At 29.1% G+C, this 18,754-nt stretch overlaps 1 protein-coding gene across 2 annotated transcripts; it reads left to right on the top strand.

Moving 5' to 3' along the window:
* The first annotated feature begins 5,942 nt into the window (after positions 1-5,942).
* Positions 5,943-14,132, top strand: LOC107960283 (phosphoinositide phosphatase SAC2). Of its 2 annotated transcripts, none has more exons than XM_016896595.2 (16): positions 5,943-6,275; positions 7,412-7,616; positions 7,695-7,860; positions 8,450-8,672; positions 9,226-9,302; positions 9,586-9,773; positions 9,875-9,972; positions 10,082-10,215; positions 10,309-10,434; positions 10,778-11,084; positions 11,539-11,660; positions 11,903-12,013; positions 12,324-12,494; positions 12,883-13,056; positions 13,326-13,416; positions 13,757-14,132. In XM_016896595.2, the coding sequence occupies exons 1-16, from the start codon at positions 6,192-6,194 to the stop codon at positions 13,877-13,879; spliced, it is 2,400 nt and encodes a 799-aa protein (XP_016752084.2). In that variant the 5' UTR covers positions 5,943-6,191; the 3' UTR covers positions 13,880-14,132. The 2 variants fall into 2 exon arrangements, with proteins under 2 accessions (XP_016752084.2, XP_016752085.2); XM_016896596.2 differs by having other exon boundaries at positions 5,953-6,275; positions 8,501-8,672.
* The last annotated feature ends 4,622 nt before the right edge of the window (positions 14,133-18,754 follow it).

Raw genomic sequence — 18,754 nt, 5'->3', positions numbered from 1 at the left:
AATCTCAAAGCTATACATTAACTTTGGTCTAACATGCAATTTTATATAAGAAATTTTGATTTGATCCAATTCTCACAAACTATTAACAGAATTAAAAATGTTTAATTATTTTTTTATATAAAAAACTTTCTATTATTAGATATGTACTAGAAACTCTATCACATGCGTATGCGTGAGAAAACCAAGTATTTAGAACACAAATATGTTTTTAAAAATAACATATGATAAATAATGAAACTTATGGTTATAAACTAACTACTACTAATAATGACACATAAAATATGTACGGTATTAAAACAAAAAAAAATATTAAATTGTAAGTAAAACGAAATTGAAACACATGAATATATCATAGTAAAAATACTAAATGAATGCAAATATTTATCATAATGTTGTCATCAATCCTAAGTGTCTGAGTTAATTTGTGACACAATCTCAATTAACAACATTATTAGTACTAGATTTTATCACGTCGGGTGAATGAAAATATTAAAATTAAATGATTATTAGTGGAGTGACAAGGGTTTTCTAGTAATAAAATTAAAATGTATAAATAAATCAAAGGGAAAACTACATAAATGGTCACCCAACTATTAAAAAATTTCTTGTTAAATCACTCAAGTTTAAAGAGTTACAAAATAATTACTCCACTTATCAATTTATTTAATTTTTGTCCAAAACCGTTAAAATACTTCTAATGTTAATTACTCAGTAGCCGAATGTAGTAGGAGCTAGAGAGGGCTTTGGTCCTCAATATATTAGATTTTTTTAAAATTTTAATTTGATCCTCTAAAATTTTTAAATTTTTTTATTAATTTTCTGAAATTTTTAAAAGATTTAATTAAACTTTAACAATTCTAATGAATTTCTTATAATTTTAAATATTTTAATTAAACCCTCCAAAGCTTAGAAAAAAGGTAGCCTCACTTAACCTTCATAAGTTATCATTTTGGAAGTTGATAATAATAAATTTGCAAAAGGGGCACTGTGGTCATAAAATCATTTTCATTTTGATTACTCGTTGTTATTATGAGGTTACGCAATGTTATCCTATATTCATTTTAGTCACTTAATTTTTAATAAATTTTCATTTCAGTAATTTATTTTATTTTTTTATTTTTTAGGAAAATGGGGAGACTTGTGATTTACGGAAAATTAAGTTATTTAGCTGCAAAAATAAATTTTAATTTTTTTTTCTTATAACTCGATTTCTTGTAAAAATCTCAAAATTTTCTATTTTTATTGAAAAAAAGCTTAAATTAATTCTAAAGAAGAACAAAAAAAAGGAAATTAAAATAAAATAATTTTTTCCTATAAATATAAAGTAATTTCTTATAGAACCCAGTTTTTCCCTTTTATTAAAAACTATAATTAATTCTAAAAATAAAAAATAAAATAAAATGCTTTTTTCATGTAAAAATTCAAGTTTATCTCTATAAAACCTAAAATTTCCCCTTTTACCAAAAAAGTTAAAAAATAATAAAAATTAAAAAGATAAAATGAGCGACTAAAATAAAAATTTATTAAATTAGATAACTAAAATTAATGAATAATATAACATTGCCTAACCCCAAATTAACAGACAAGTGATCAAAATGAAAACATTTTGTCGATGGTACCCTTTTTGCAATTCTTTTATTTTTGGTGCTTAAAATAAAAATTTTTGAAATTTGAGGACCAATTTTGAAATTTATCCTAAAAATGCATTTTAACGTAAAAAAGGAAAGCGATAGTGTAGGCATCCAAGAACACCTGCGAGTGTACAACCCGACAATGCACGTGCTCTGTGTTGTAAACTTGTTTCAGGCATTTAAACCAATCACGTGGTGGACAAGGGGCGTCACTGTCGGCTCAAGAAAAATACAACAAAAAGGTTAACTTCCTTTATAAACTATATTAAGTCAATATTTTAAATTAGTCCCTAAATTTTAAAATATTTTAATTTAATCCCTTCATTTTATTAGTCTATTAGTAATTTTTGGTGTTAAATATCAATTTAGATTTAATATATTGTAAAATATTTATTTAGTTGTATGTATTTTGTTGATATTTCCTGACTTTTTCGAGAATCTTACTGGTTCATAGGTTGAGGGTGCACCAACAAGTAGGGGTGACTGCAGGGGAGCTAGCAGGGCCTAGTCCTTCCTGAAATAGAAAATTTAAGTTTGGCCATGTAATTTTTTATAAAATTATAAGTTAATACATGATAAAATTACACTCTGACCCTCCAAAAGTGATGAAATTGTATTTTAAATCTCATAAAATTATACAACTTAATTTTGTCCCCAAGAAAAATTTTCTAACTTTGCCTCTATTAACAAGTTTGGTATTGTCTTTGTTGGGATTTTAATTTCTTACTCTTTTGAGAGGTTTAACGAGTTCACCCAGCGAGAGTGCTCCATAGTGCTTGCCCAAGTGGTACTATGCTCCCAAGAAAAATGCGACTTATGCATTCGTTGGTGGTTTGAATCCCACACGTGTGTTCTCTATGATTAATGTTCTACCTCTCCTACAGGTACATACCTCCACCAACCGAATGTGCTCCCACTTTATGAACCCATAGGGCTCTCTATGGAGTCGAGAAGCAAAATCCCAACACGAGATAATACCTTTAGTTATTGAGGGTAGCATCAACTACCTGACGGATGATACTTCAAAAATTTCTCTCAAAATAGTCGATTCCCCTCAATAATGTGCAACTTGTATGACTCAACTTAATGACATATAGATCATTAATGGGAACATGCTATCACTTGACTAAGCAATCTTTAACAGGGGTTATAGTTGACACCAAGGGAGCAAGTTGAGGCCTTAGCATTCCTTGATTTGGTGGAATTATGTTTTAGACCATTGAAATTTATAATGTTATAAATAAAATATGATAATATTTCTATTTTTGGCCCTTCTCAATTTTTTTCAATTCAATTTTGGCCCACTATTGTAAAATGTCTAATTTTGCCCTTGACCCTAAACATATTTAAAAACAAAACCACATTAGACTCAAACGGACACTTACAACTAAAACCAAAAAACTAAACTAATGAAAAGATCTAATTCAAATAATAGCTTTAATTTGAGAATTTTATAAAATTCAAGGATCAATTTGAAACATAATGAATAGTTTAAGGACGATCGGCATAGTTAATCCAAAGAAGAAACAGCACAATATCACGTGCCTCGCAAGTAAAACATCCACATTTGCACACGTCATAATGCCAGCTGTCCCCAGCTACGCCACAGATCATTGCCACGTTGAATTTTGGCCACTTCGCTTTCCCCCATAGTCTATTTTATTTCACTGTCGACTTTTTTTTTAAATTTCTTTTATTTCTTTCTTGTGATTAAACATAAAGATTAATAAATGTAAATTTTTTATTTAACTTTTTTAAAAAGTGTTAAAATTAAAAATTTGTCTTTATCTGAGAAAAATAATTTAATTTAAAAAAAAAGGTTGTGACGTTGGAAATAGCTAAGCCCCATGTTAGGGGTTTGTTTAATTTTCATGCAAAGATCATCACAAGCCATTTTTGCTTTTCGTTCATGTCTATCCTCAAATTTTAAAAATAATTTATTAATTGGTTTAATAATTTTTTATTTAAATATTATTTTCAATTTAAAATAAAGGATAAATTTTAAAAATAGTCACTTCTGTTTATCTCAGATTACATTTTAGTTATTTACGTTATCGTTTTGTTACGAGGTGGTTACTCTGTTGTTAAGCTCTGTTACCTCTCTAATGGCAATCCTACGTAGCAGTCTAAATGGGTTTTAAATGTCAACTTGAATGTCCAATTTAAGCGAAAATAAGTTTTTAATTAAATAAATTTAATTAATTATATAAAAAAGAAAATCATTCGTCTCATTTTTCTTTCAATTTTCTTTTCTATTTTGACTGAAAAAACTATTCTCATCTCAGTTGGACATCCAAGTTGGCATTTAAAATCTATTTGGGCTACCATGTAGGATTGTCGTCAAGTAGGTAATGAAACTTAACGGCAGAGTGACTACTGCGTAATAAAATAATAACGTAAGTGACTAAAACAAAACATTTTAAACATAAATGACTTGGGTGTAAATTTAAAATAAATGTTAAGTAAGTGGTTTTGTGTCTTCAAATATTCAATATTTAAATCCCTTTTTATCGATTTAGTCTTAGCTCAATTAGTATGGACATTATTATCAATATAAAAGAATATGAGCTCGATTAATATGACATTATGTAAAAAAGAAGAAAAAGATATAACTAGAACCTATAATGAGAATAAAATTGTAATACATTTAGGGGAGAAGATAAAGGGTACATGTGATAAAGCAAGATTTAAAATTATTTTAAACTTATTTTTTAAATATTTTGTATTATTCTATACAAAATTTAAATTTAAATGATTTGATTGATATCAATCAAAATAAATTAAATTTAAATTTAAATTTAAAAAAATCATAAATTCCAAATTGACATCAATAAGCATAATTTAATATTTTCCATAAAATTAAATGATAATTTTAATATTTCTTTATAGAAAATAAGGAATAAAGATTAATTAGAGATTGAATCTGAAATACATATCAACCGAAGATTTAAACATATTTTTTTATTCCATATATGATTTAATGGACAATAAATTTAATTAATGTTGCAATCAATTAAATTTTACTTTTTAGGTAAAGTTTTGAAAAATATTGATTTATTATATATTTTTTTCCTTTTTCCAGTTAGTCATAATTTTGTTTTATTTTAACAAGATTTCACTTTCAAACACTATTTTACCAACTTATTTATTATTAATTATTTTTTTAAAAATTTAATATTTTAAGTTTTCAATATTTTTAAGAGTCAATTATTTAGTGACGTAATCACTTTTATAATTTATTATTTTAAAATTTATTTCAACATCATATATTTAAAAATTTTAAAAATATTTTTATTTTTATAATATTAAAAATAATTATTATATTTAAGTATTATCTAAAATATCTAAAATAATACTAAATAACTTCTAAAAATTTATTCAAATTAGATAGTATTTAATACAAATTCAAATATCATATTTACTCTTAAAATAGTTATTTTAATAGTTCGAAAAAAAATATTTTAAATATCATATCAATAATATATTTATTGAAATTAATTTAATATGAACATATTTAAATATATATAATATTAAAAAGGTTAAAAGCCCCTTTACTCTTCTTATATTTAAATTTTGATACCTATACTTTTATTTTAAGAAATTTAGTTCATTTACCTTTTGCATTTAAAATCAAGAATTTAATTGTTAACATCGTTAAAAATTTTCTGTTCCAAAATATCAGACTAACGAATTTAAGAGAATGATTGAATTTGCATTTTAAAATCTGTAAAAGAGAGTGACTAAATCTCAAATGTATGAAGAATACGAGGATTTGGAGTATATTTTAACCAATTAAAAATATATAGGAGTTAGATTGCATTTTCTCTTTCTATTCAAAAAATGAGAAAATTAATTCTTATACCGTTAAAAGTTCCATTTATATCTATAATTAAAAACTGGTCCCTATATATCAACATGAGGTATACGTGACACACCATATGTAATTATCTAATTTTTACATCAATTATGTTGATTTTTAACAATAGAACTGAATAAAAATTGCGATTATAAGGGCTACTTGACTCTTTGATTTAATATACAATGATTAATTTACTATTTTTTTAAATAAAAAATAAAATTTAATCAAACTTTTAATACAGGTCTCGACGTTAATTTTACTAAATATATGTAAAAATGTGGACTAGTTATAATAATTTCTATTGACGAGCCATTACTCGTCAAACCAATCATTAAACCAAACAAAAAAGGCAAAAGGAAAAAAAAAAGCCGAAAAACGGAGATTTCTATTGACGGGAATACCCCTACATTTTCTCCTATTTTTATTAATTTTAGAAAATAATATTTTCTCATAATCATTTTTTTGTTACTTTCTGAGTTTACAGTCTCCATCAGAGCTCTGCCTCCTCCTTCTTCTCCAATTTAAAAAAAAAAAATTCTGATTTTCTGATTTTTATCTGCATATATATATTATATATATACAGTTCGAACATTATAAAGCAATAGAGTTTTTGTTTTTCTTGTAACTATTTTTGGCGGTTTTTTGGTGATCTGTGCATTGAGTGAACCGGAGCTTCGAAGCTCGGGAATCAGGATCCTTAAATGGCAGCCGAGAATTACAGTAATGGTGGACCCGACTCGAATCCTTGTTATTTGCAGAAATTCGGATTATATTCGACATGCTCGGTATATTTCCTCTATATGTATTCACACACAAATATACATATGTATGTATATTATTTTTTGTACAGTGTTCGTATGCTTGTGTATTTGTTTTAATGCGTATACGGATATTGATTTGAGAATTTTGAATTGTTAGTTTTAATCATTGAAGTTGATTATATGTTTTTCACGCTAAAGCTCTTCTCTCCTTTATGCTGTTTTTTTGGCGATTTTTTTATCCAAATTCTTTCATTTATAAAAGGAAGTGAAATTTTTTTGAGAATATATTATGAATTTTAGCTTTAGGTTTGAAAGCTGGTCAATGATTTGCTTGTTAGCTTGATATTGGAATTATTTGAATTTTCTGTTTCTTAAATGAAATTTGATTTTTTTACTAAATGGATGATTGATTAGTTGTGGTATCGTATTTTGTGAGGTTGAACCCGTTTTTTTTTTTTTTTAATTCGCAATACGAAGTTTAAGTAAGCAATTTACCTGTTTCAACATTCCTGCTTGTTGCTCAATGGCTCTATTGGCACAATTGATATTGTAGCAATCCGTAGCAAGTGGGTGCGAGCACACAAGTATGTTTTAGAATTCTTTAGTAGGCATTGTTTAAAAAAAATAAAAATCAGTGCTTGTTATTATCATAGGGATTAAATTTTGCATTAGAATTCTTTAGTTTTTTCTCCGCTCGAACTTTTCAGTGTTCTAATTTAAACTTAACAAGGTGAAGTCTTCATTTAATAAATAGGCTTATGAGTGTAGGTATTTTTGTGGTCGGGTTTACTTCTGTGTACAATTTCTCTTTAAATGCAATCATCTCCTATGAAATGTTAGACTGTTTTTAATTTGATAAAGTAGGTTGATTGTGTCGGAGGTTATGGCTGGGATTGTTATTTGTTAATGTACTTTGGAGATGACAAGCATGTTCTTGCTTGGTATAGAAAAAGTCCTTATGCCTTGAACAGATCCTAGATGATCAGACAATGTTGTTGTTTTCCCATTTTCGCTATGGTGCTGATAGGAATAGATAAGAGCTGCTTTTGATTTAATATCTCTTTCCTTTCCCCTCAAAATTTCTTTGAGCTAATAAATGGTGTTTCCATTTCCATTACACAATATTAATGCAACATTTGTATTTTCCTGGTGTGCAACAGAATTTCTATATGATCGGAAGAGATAAGAACCAAACTGTTTGGAGGGTACTAAAGATTCATCGACTAGATTCATCTGAACTAACCATTCTTGAAGATCCTACAACATACTCAGAATTTGAATGCTTTGATCTGTTAAGACGGATACATGATGGAAACAGGTCCACAGGTGGACTTAATTTTGTTACAGCTTGTTATGGAATCGTTGGTATGTTATATATGTCAGGTTCTCCAACTTTCTCTCTGTCCTTTTCAGTATAAGCTAATGTTCTCCCAATTAATATAGGATTTGTAAAATTTTTGGGGCCTTATTACATGCTGCTGATCAAGAAGAGAAGGAAGATTGGTTCAATTTGTGGCCATAACATCTATGCCGTTACAAAGAGCGAGATGATTCCAATTTCTAATTCTCCTGACCAGTCCAATGTGGCTTATTCTAAGAATGAAAAGAGGTCTTTTGCCAATTCTGCATGTAAATGTATAATGTACTTGGTACTTATCAGGAGACATATGAGACTAGCACAGAAGTTAGGATACACTATGAGATTAGCACTGAAAGTATCCGTTGCCCATTGTATTTAGATGTAATCATGTTATTTTCTCGTTATTTTATTTTATTCTCAATTAATTATGATCTCTGGGGCTATAATTGATTTCTGGAGTTCTCTTTTAAAAGTAGAAGGTGTGGAGGTATTTCTGTGCTATTTTTCTGATAATTCCTTCATGTTATATCATTGACATGGGCCCATGCAACTTGAAATTATCTAAAGCACTTCTTCTGGTTTGAGTCTTCTTCCTCCTTTTGTAAGACCATTTCCTGCATATGTACAGGGACAAACTTCATTGTTGTGTCATGTTAGTATAACATGCTGAATGAAACAACGTTCATCAGGGTTTCTGGGGGAAATTACTCTCTTTTATTTCCCAGTTAAAATTTATAGTTTAAGTAATTGTTTCATTTCATTTGTTCCTTAAAATAATGACTAAACATGCATTAACGTGGGTTGCCCTTTTTCTTCTTCTTTTTACTTGTGGAACTAGATATAAGAAGCTCCTTTGCGCAGTGGATCTTACGAAAGACTTCTTTTTCAGCTACTCATACAATGTCATGGATAGTCTTCAAAGAAATTTATGTAAGAATGAGACAGGACTAGGTCACTATGAAACAATGTTTGTCTGGAATGAGTTCTTAACTCGCGGAATCCGGAATAATCTCAATAATACTCTGTGGACTGTTGCTTTGGCATATGGCTTTTTCAAGCAGGTATGATACACTTTAGGCTTCTTATTTGTTAGTGATAAGTGAAAAAGGGCAGTAAGGATTTGGAGGAAGATGGTTAAGTTGAAGTAGTTATATTATTTTCTTTCCGTTTCCATCTCTATGGATTGTTTAACGTATAAAACATGTTGCTCTAGAGGAATCTTGATAACCCTAAACTTTCATACCATTTTCAGCGGCTGTGGATGTTTTCTGGTATGGAATAGCTTTCGAATTCGATGTGTTGCTTTGCATTTACAAACTGGTATTTTTATTTGTTAAATCCTCATTTTTGAACTAATTATCAAATTTATAATTTCTTCAGTTCTGTCTTATTAAACAGAGTTCCATGGTCAATAACTTTAAGAGTATAAATAACCCATTTACAAAGCGCTTTCTTATAACTTTAGCCACCTTAAAATTTACTATAGCAGTTAAACAATGCAGGTTCTCACTTTCAAACTTTTGCCATACATGTTTGCTAGAATTATTATTTCCTTTTGATTCATGGTTTTAAAGTTTTGATCTAACATTCATTATTCCCTACTTTGAGATCCAGGTCAAACTTTCAGTGTCTGGCAGGGACTTTATGTTTACTCTCATTGCAAGACGTTCCCGACATTATGCTGGAACAAGGTTTAGATGCTTTACTAGCTACTGATTTAAATTTCTGCTGGATTAGTTAGAACTGCCCTTAGCCATTTCCTTTGGTCCACAATTCATTGGGAAAATTAACTCTTTTGCTATTTTCCATTGTCAAATGGTTTGAGATTTTACCTTGTTATGTGTATGCTTCAGTTACTTAGAACTGTAATTGCTCCTTTCATATTATAGATAAACCTTTTTTTTCACCTACTTCTGTTGTTGCTCTTGATTCAAAAAATGAACTCACTTTTCTTTTTTCTCTTCTATTGCATAGATATCTGAAACGTGGTGTGAATGAGAAAGGTAGAGTAGCAAATGATGTTGAGACTGAACAAATTGTGTTTGAAGATGTTCCTGAAGGCTGCCCCACACAAATAAGTTCTGTTGTCCAGAATAGAGGCTCTATCCCACTTTTCTGGTCGCAGGAAACTTCACGTTTGAATTTGAGACCTGATATTATATGTATGAATTCGTTCTTGTTTAACAATGCACCAAGAGCCACAAATCTGTAGTTTTACGTGCTAACTACTATAAATTTTCTTAATTTCTTCATTTGTTTCCAGTATCAAAGAAGGATCCAAATTATGATGCCACAAGACTACATTTTGAAAATCTTGTAAGGAGATATGGAAATCCAATAATCATATTGAATTTGATAAAGGTAGGCCTTGTGCCAAGTGTGTATTAGCTTCCATAAACTTTGTGATGTTTCTTTTTCTATCTGCAGTGGTTTCCTGATTTGTTCTGTTTTCTGTTCCGGTGATTAACAGAGGTGTGAGAAGAAACCTCGTGAAACTATTCTACGTGCTGAGTTTGCAAATTCCATCAGATTTCTCAATAATAGTTTAACCGAGGAGGACCGTCTGAGGTTCCTTCACTGGGACCTGAGTCGACACTCCAGAAAGTACTTTTATGTCCCCTAATCCCCTTGCTTTTGCAAAATTCTTGCTTACTGATCTTTTATACAATGGTTCACTTACTTGATCTTTTTCTGCAGAGCTACAAAGTCAGTTGCAGTTCTGAGCAGAGTGGCTGATTATGCATTAAACTTAACCGGAATCTTTTACTGTCAAGTTACACCAAATTGTAGACCAGAGGGGTTGCTGAATTTATCTTGCTTAGTGTAAGTTTTGTACATTATTAAATCATGTTTTCACGATCCTGTAAGTAATATTTTTCTTCCTTCTTTGTTAAAAGTTCAATTTTCAAATATAAACTGTAGAGTTCCTTATCTTTATGTTACTACTTATTTGATAAAAAAATATCTGTTTATTGTGCCCTTTATGTCATGAATTATCTCAACTTGTAATTACAATAGCATGCACATCATTTACAAATGTCTTAAACTTACATGCTGTTTGTCCCTCTTTCATTTGCTTCCTTATTGAAAAATATAGCCTTTTAGGTATTTGCTATATTGGTTTGCTGATGCTTATTAGATTATCCATGTTAACTATTTATTTCAGGCAAAATGATGAGAAATTGGGAAAGGATGCTGGTAACGATAAACAGAACTCTAGTGAGAATGTAAAACCACCCATGTTTCAAAATGGAGTCCTTAGAACGAACTGCATTGATTGTCTAGATCGAACAAATGTTGCGCAGTATGCCCATGGATTGATGGCTCTTGGACGCCAGCTCCATGCTATGAGCTTCATAGAATCCCATACCATTGATCAAAATAGTCCTTTGGTCGATGAATTAATGACAGTTTATGAAGAAATGGGTGACACACTTGCTCTACAGTATGGTGGGTCTGCAGCACACAACAAGGTAATTCTTCTTAAACATTTTGGGACCTTTTTTAGTCACCCCAAAAGAAATTGATGATAATAAAACCAATTAATATATGTTCCATCCATGCTATTAATGTACCTTTTAGGGTTTTAAGATGTTAGCATAAGACTTTAAACCTTGGGGTAGTAGTAACATGGAGTGGCTAGCCCGGAGCAGGGGCGAAGCTGAGAAATTGCTTTGGGGGGCCAAAAATGAATACATTTTTTTTGTGGACAAAGTGCAATTTTATCATTATACTAGTAATTTCCTAAAATCTAAAGGGACTATATAAAGAATTTTTCACTTTTGTGGGGGCCAAGACCACTGCCTGTCCCCCACCCCCCCCCCCGGGCCCCTGGCCAGGAGTATCATGAGTTTTTTCTTTTACTGGAACCTTAAAGTCTTAGGTTCAGAGTATATTATATTATTCTGCACTGGTTGTGTTAAACAGATATTTTGCCAAATGAGAGGTCAATGGAAAGCAGCAACTCAGTCCCAGGAGTTCTTTAGAACTTTGCAACGTTACTATAGGAACGCATACTTGGATGCAGAGAAGCAAAGAGCCATTAATTTGTAAGATAAAAACTAGCCTCGTTCTTCGTATATGGTATGCCTTTAGTGGCTTATGACAGGAAATCTTTTAGTGTCTTGCAAATCGCAGTTTTGATGTATGATACTTAGGGATGTGCGATAACACGGAGCGCTCAGTGTGTGGGGAGTCCCTCCACCACACTGCCATGTGCTACCAAACGCACTCGTAGTTCATACGGATCATGATGGATAACACTCCTAGAAAATTGCATTATGCTATGCAGGTTCTTGGGTCACTTTCAGCCACAACAAGGTAAACCAGCACTCTGGGAATTGGATTCAGACCAGCACTATACTGTTGGAAGTCATGGTCTTAATTCCGACGAGTATGCAAAGTATATATCGAATCTCTGTGTCGTAAATACATTTCATACAAAATTTCCAGTTCAAATTATTTCTTTGATACTACGTATTGCCTAATAAATGTAGTTCTGAATAGAATATGCAAATGCTTCACTATATTCTAATGTTTTTATATACAATGTTGTGCTTGTAAATCTAAAAATCTTACGATTTTATCACCATGTTTCAGAAACTACACAACTTTTGGATTTAATCAATCGGGAAAGTAATGTTGCTGCTGTTTTGTGATCCCAGTTTAATATGGCATAAATTGCTAATGAGATGAATTTCAAATATCTGCAGGCCATCTTTCAAAAGATCACTCTCTGATGGCAACATTCTTTACGGAACTAACACTTCTATGGCTGCTTCAAATGTTGGACACCTTGAGCCTTTGTCTGAAAATTTAGGAGCTACTCAAGGTCTTTCAGACTCCTCTTCGGAGATGCCAACTTCAGAAATTTCTTACTCCAGGTGTGCACACACTTTTTTCTATTTTTCCAAGTTTACTATCTTAAAGGCTAGAGCAAAGCCAGAAAATTGCCTTAGGGGGACCAAAGATGAATCATAAATTTTTTGGGGGGCCAAAGTGCAAATTTACCATTATACTAACTTATAGTTTTTAAAAATTTTAAAGGAGTTACAAGGTAAATTTACTATTTTGGGCTTGGCACTGCCCCCTGTCTACGCCCCTGCATAAAGGTTAATATAATAAAACAGTAGCTTTTGGACTTCAAATTTTCCAGTTTATAGCTATCCTAAAGGTGGCAACATCTTAATATTTTGAAACTTTTTGGTTGTTGTATCGAGGAACTACGGTAACAAACCACCTTCATTAAACTGACTCGGGCTGGTTTTCTAGTCTTATTCCCAGAATGTCTTGCAAGCAGCTTTTTGGAGATATGGAGATGGACCATTTTTTCGAAGGTAATCGCATATGTTTTGATGAAAATGGAGATGAATGTAACTGCACGAATTTCGATATGGACTGGCTTTCATCTTCAGGAAATTCATGTGACGATGATACATGTGACAGGTAGTTAAATCTCATCTTCAGTAGAGCTTACTTTAAGAAAGCAGAAAACTTTCCAGATGTTTTTTTCGGAAACGAATGATCATTATGCCAACTACCATTTGTGTATGTTCAACTTTTACTGTAATAATGTTGGTAAAAATAAGGTTAATTGTGGTGAAAAATCTATATGTGCAGCGTTTGTAGGAAATTTACGCATCCATTCTTGCTTTCGAAGACCTTCATTTGACTGCATTGTCATCTCGTAAATGAGTCTGTATTATTGCTTGCAGGTCAACAACAGGTCCATTCTCTGAAAACATTGGTGTGGAACTAAAAACCGAAATTGCAACATCTTCAAGTGAGTCTGGTTCAAGCATAAAGGTCAGTAAATAGTTGTTTAATGACTGATTAACTGATATGAGCTAATGGCAAAGGGGGGCAGGCAGTGGCCTTGGTCCCCCAAAAATGGTAGATTTTCATTTGTCCTCTTAGATTTTTATGAAATTACATGTTAGTATAATGGTAAAATTGCACTTTGGCCTTCTTAATAATTTATGATTTATCTCTAGCCGCCCTTACAGCAATTTTTTTAGCTTCATCCCTGTAAATTACCACATCTGAAAGAGTTCCATTCATCATTCTTGTGTTTTTTTATCGACCCAAAGAGGTATCAAGTACATGATTTTAGATCCATTTGATGTTTCTCCTGCTTTTTGTTTAGGGAGGGTATCGAACCACATCCGAACTCACTTTTGATGGTATCCCGGCCGAATTCTCCGAGATCTTTGTGAACTGGGTAACTCACGGAGATATGCTTATTCCGATAATGATCACTTCGAGGTAGTTAAAAAATTCATTTCAAACGACGACCCGAACCCGTCCAAAGGACGTGAGTTCATTTTCAAGATAGTAAAAAATGATGAATTTGGCTGACAAAGAAGGCTTATGGAAGTGGTACATAATAGCTAATTCAATGCTGTGAATATTTTCATAAGTAGATGATATATATATATATATCATAAATCTATGTTAGAAGTAGCATATCTTTTCTACATTGAGAAATAGATATAAAATTAAGTAGCTAAATTATAGTTTTAGGCCATATCTTATTACTCAACTTAGAATTTAATTTTTATAATTTGATATGATTTAGTCATCTTATGTTTTTTTTAGTCTAATTCACCAAAATCGTTGAAAAATTTTGTTAGTCTATTAATGTTCAATTTTTTGAAACCAAATGTTCTTTATTATTAAAAAAAAATTAAATCTATTTATTATTTTTTACTTCTCAAATATTTTTATAATATGTACTGTTTTAAAAAATTAAATAACTGAAAATATTATCAGAATTAATTTTCTATATTAAGCTCGAGCTTTTTACAACAATTTTGACTCAAAATATCAAACCTATCAATATTGGTCAATATTTATTAAGCAAGTCATTGGTTGTACGTTTAAAGTTGCGAAGGGAAACCTAAAGATGATGAAGAGGCAGTTTTAGTTAGATCTATAAACTAATTTCTTCTGAGAAATTATGTTCATAATCAAATCTAAATATGTAAATAAATAAAAAATACTCAACTTTCAGAAATACTAAATATTAGCTTTTTAGGTCTTATACATTGTTGGATATTTAACTAATTGTTTAAATATTATATTTTTAATTGTAGTGTTTAACGTGAAATAATATCTCTTATTAAATATTATAATAATTTTTAACTATAATTAAAAAATTTTAACATATTTTAAGTAACATTATTTAGAACAATAACTAATTAATATAATTATTTAAGTGATAATTAAGAGTAATAATTTTCTTTTACATCAATTAAAATTAATTTAATTTCTCTTTACATCAAATTTTAACTAATTATTATAATTTAAATTATTATTACAATTGCCATAATTTTTTTCGTTTATTTTATGCTTCAGTTGTTCAAGTAACAGTCAACTTTAGAACTAGTAAAATCTTTTTTTTTAATTAATAAGTGTGAATGAAATTATAATTATTTTTAAATATGTATTTTTTTATAACTTCTATTTTTTTTCAAATGTGAAAAACTAGTAAATTTAATTTGATTAGTGTGATCATCCATATTTGAACATATTGAAATTTACACATCAAGTATTCTTATATGTAAATTATATTATTAAATTTTTTATATAATATTTAAAATTATTTATAATATATTTGAATTTGTATTTACTTATATTGACAAGAATTTTAATGTTAATCGAATTAAAGATTCAATAGAATATAAATTATGACTAAATATTTATAAGAGGTCCATTTTCTTAGAGTAATATATTAATCAGATTTTTTTCTAAAAAAAATTGAAATAATAGTTATGAACTATTAAATTTAAATATTTAATTCGGTTTAACGTCAAACTTAATCGAAAATTATTAAATTCATTCAAAGTCATTAATGGAGAAACCAGTTGTAAAGTAACCAATCTTCTTACATTTTTTAGTATCCATTCTTAGAGAAATTAAACTAATGAAAGAAATGTAGATTACATCTGCAATAGCAAGAACATACAATAAACTTTATTTGATTTTTTAGTTTTCATTTTTAAATATTCATGTTCGGTACTCATGATTATATATTTTGGCATGGATAAAAATATAAGCTTTTAAATCTCTTTTGATATATAAAAAATAAAAAATATATATTTATGTTTGGACATGGAAACACACTTGAATCCGAGGAACAAATAAATCAATAAAAAAATAGGGAAATTTAAACATTTTGGGTGTTTGGTATTTTTTTCTTATGAATTTTGTCATCGAATTCTTTTATAAATTAAAAATAAAATAATTTATATTTAAATTTTCATATTTAATCTATATAATTAATTCAGATATAATCTATTATTGAAATTAAAAACTATCATAATAATATCAAGGATTCTTAATGTAAAATGTAAGCTTGAAATTACAACTTTGAAATAAAACCAAATGGATCATATATCTACACATATTTACTTTTAAAACATATTCAAATCACTTCAATTTTTTTTAATACTCCTCTTCTAAACACAAGCATACCTTACTATTTGGTTGCCATCGGTTCGAAGATGATAAGTCGATTGTTAATAAATTATCAAGTGACACGAATGATATTCTTCCGTTTCGTTTTTCTCGTAATCCACTCTTCAAAATCATTTGCTTCGTAACGAATTCTTAAAACGCCTTCGTAATGAAATCCATATTCCTCAGATGATTTACACAACATTTCCAAGAAATCTTTATCGCATAAAGCCTTTCTGTGCACAATAAACCGTCTCGTATCGTCATCAACCCCTACACATACCGGAACGTAACCTTTAGGTGTTAACGGACGAAACCCAACTCGCTTAAAAGCTCGGTCTCCAATCAACTTACTCCCTCTTACTCCCATTGTAAAAAAAAACCCTAATAAAAAATAAAAGTTAGTTGAATAAAAGATCTATATTGAACACAATGTAATTTCTTAACCCTTTATATATACAAGTAATTATCATAGTGAAAGCGATTTATTATATTCAATTGAAATAAAATTATGGTAGGTGAAGGCAACATGCCGTGACAACAATGTTGATTATAACATGGTTAAAATTTACTTCAAGTCCTTGTATCATATCAAAAATTCATTTTAGTCCCTCTATTATTAAAAGAAACATTTTGTCTTTATATGCTTAAAAAGTTGACATTTTAGTCCATACACGTTAACTTTGTTGATAATGGAATGGCATGGTTTAACGGTGGTTAATGCGGCATTAAATCAAATTAAAAAATTTATTGGTCTTGAAAACAAATGTAATAATGTAGCTTAATAATGATTAAACGTGGACTAAATTACAAATATTTTAAGCACAACCATTATGTGCAAAAAATAAATAAAATCGAAAACAATTTGGGGTAAAAGCAAAATAAGTTTCTTACCTATTCTTAGTCTTCGAATCTGTTATTGAACTTGCTAATCTAATTTAATATTTGATTTAATGCCATGTCAACTAGTGGCGAAGTAAGAAAAAGATTTTGAGAGATCGGAATTAAGTTATATATTTTAATAATAGTTATTAGCTAATATTTTTATAATTTTTAAAAGGATTAATCAAAATCTTATCATTTTAGGGGTCAAAGTACAATTTTACCATTATTAACTTATAATTTTATACATTTTAGAGGTAAAATTATAATTTTTCCATTTTAGGAGAGACTAAGCCCCTACTTGCTGTCAGCCACGTTAAGTCACCCTATTTCATTAACAACAAATTAACATACAAAGACTAAAATCTCAACTTCTTAAAGAGATTAATGAAATGTTTCTTTCAATAATAGAAGGATCAAAATGAACTTTATGATTTAGTATAAGGACTTGCAACAAATTTTAACCTCAAATTTAATGAAGATTCAAAACCCATCAACTTAGAATAACTTGTTGTGAATTAAGGACAATAAATTTGTCCTTAATTTAGGGATAAACGTTGGTGTTTGGTTTTTTGTACATGTTTGACCACAATTCATCTAGAAATAATCCAAATTGTCCTAATGTATTTAGCTAATATGTTTGTTTATTAGGTAAATAACATTGGGTTGCTTCCACGTTCTTGAATCCTAACATGTTAATGTACATTCTAGAGGTACAAGTTTTGTACTTATCCTCGTACCACATATCAATGTAATTTACTCGATGTTTAAATATTAAAGTTTTCGATTGAGTCTTAACTCGATTGGTATTGATATTCTTGTCAGTGCAAGAGAATGTGAGTTCGAGTGCGTCGAAGCACATTATCCTCCTATTTAAGGGTTGGGGAGGGGCTATGAGTAATTCTAGACATCGTATCAAAAAGAGTAGATATAATAAGAACATATAATAAAATTAATATTCAAAAAAATATTAAAGGTTCATCTTTTTACTTTACGAAAATTGAGAAATTAGTTTATCCACTTTAATGTGTCAGAACTTGGTCCTTGTATTTGCAAAAGCTGAGAAGTTAGTTAGTTGTTGGAATAGTTCAGTAACTATTTTGTAACTTTTAAAGTTAAGTAACCAAAACGTAAATTTATTAATAGTTTAATGACTTTTGATGAAATTTGTCCAAAAATAATTTTAAATTGTTTCCTTAACAAGGACAAAATTTAATAAATAATGGAGAAAGTTTCATAAATTATGGTGTGTAAATCCCATTCATATATTAAGAATTATATTAAAATATATTAAAATATTAAATTAATTAATTATATCATTTATTTATATTTTTGTTTTTATATATTAAGATAAAAGTCATACATGTGTAAGTTTTATTTTTTATATATTGTGACAATACCAGAAGAAACACCAGCTGGGAACAATTATATAAATAAATAAATAAATATTTTTTATTTAAATTAATATAAAAATATTATTTTTTTTAATAGTTACCCATAATCGTGAGAAATTATTTTATGGACTCTTCTCATCACATAATTTTTGGTCCCTTTTCAATTATTTAATGAAGTTTCAACAATTTTTTTCATGTCATTGATTATAATTTTGGTAATTTTTTTATCTCGAATACAAACTGTTTGGGTTTAGGGTTCGAAGTTTGAGATTCAAATTTGAGGTTTAGAGATTAAAGTTCGAAGTTCGGAGTTCAAGATAAAAAAATTACCAAAATCTTGTATTAATGACATGAAAAAATCAGTTGAAATATCATTAAATAATTGAAAAGGAACCTTCGATAATGTGGTG

Source organism: Gossypium hirsutum, chromosome A06 (assembly GCF_007990345.1).
Source record: "Gossypium hirsutum isolate 1008001.06 chromosome A06, Gossypium_hirsutum_v2.1, whole genome shotgun sequence".
NCBI lineage: Eukaryota > Viridiplantae > Streptophyta > Magnoliopsida > Malvales > Malvaceae > Gossypium > Gossypium hirsutum.
Note: the sequence above shows the minus strand (reverse complement) of the source record. Positions and strands in the feature narration are given on the sequence as shown.

Coding starts and splice junctions, on each gene's coding strand:
- LOC107960283 (XM_016896595.2), top strand. CDS start 6,192: ATGGCAGCCGAGAATTACAGTAATGGTGGACCCGACTCGAATCCTTGT. Junction 9,973..10,081: donor TCATATTGAATTTGATAAAG/GTAGGCCTTGTG, acceptor GGTGATTAACAG/AGGTGTGAGAAGAAACCTCG. Junction 10,435..10,777: donor CTGAATTTATCTTGCTTAGT/GTAAGTTTTGTA, acceptor TATTTATTTCAG/GCAAAATGATGAGAAATTGG.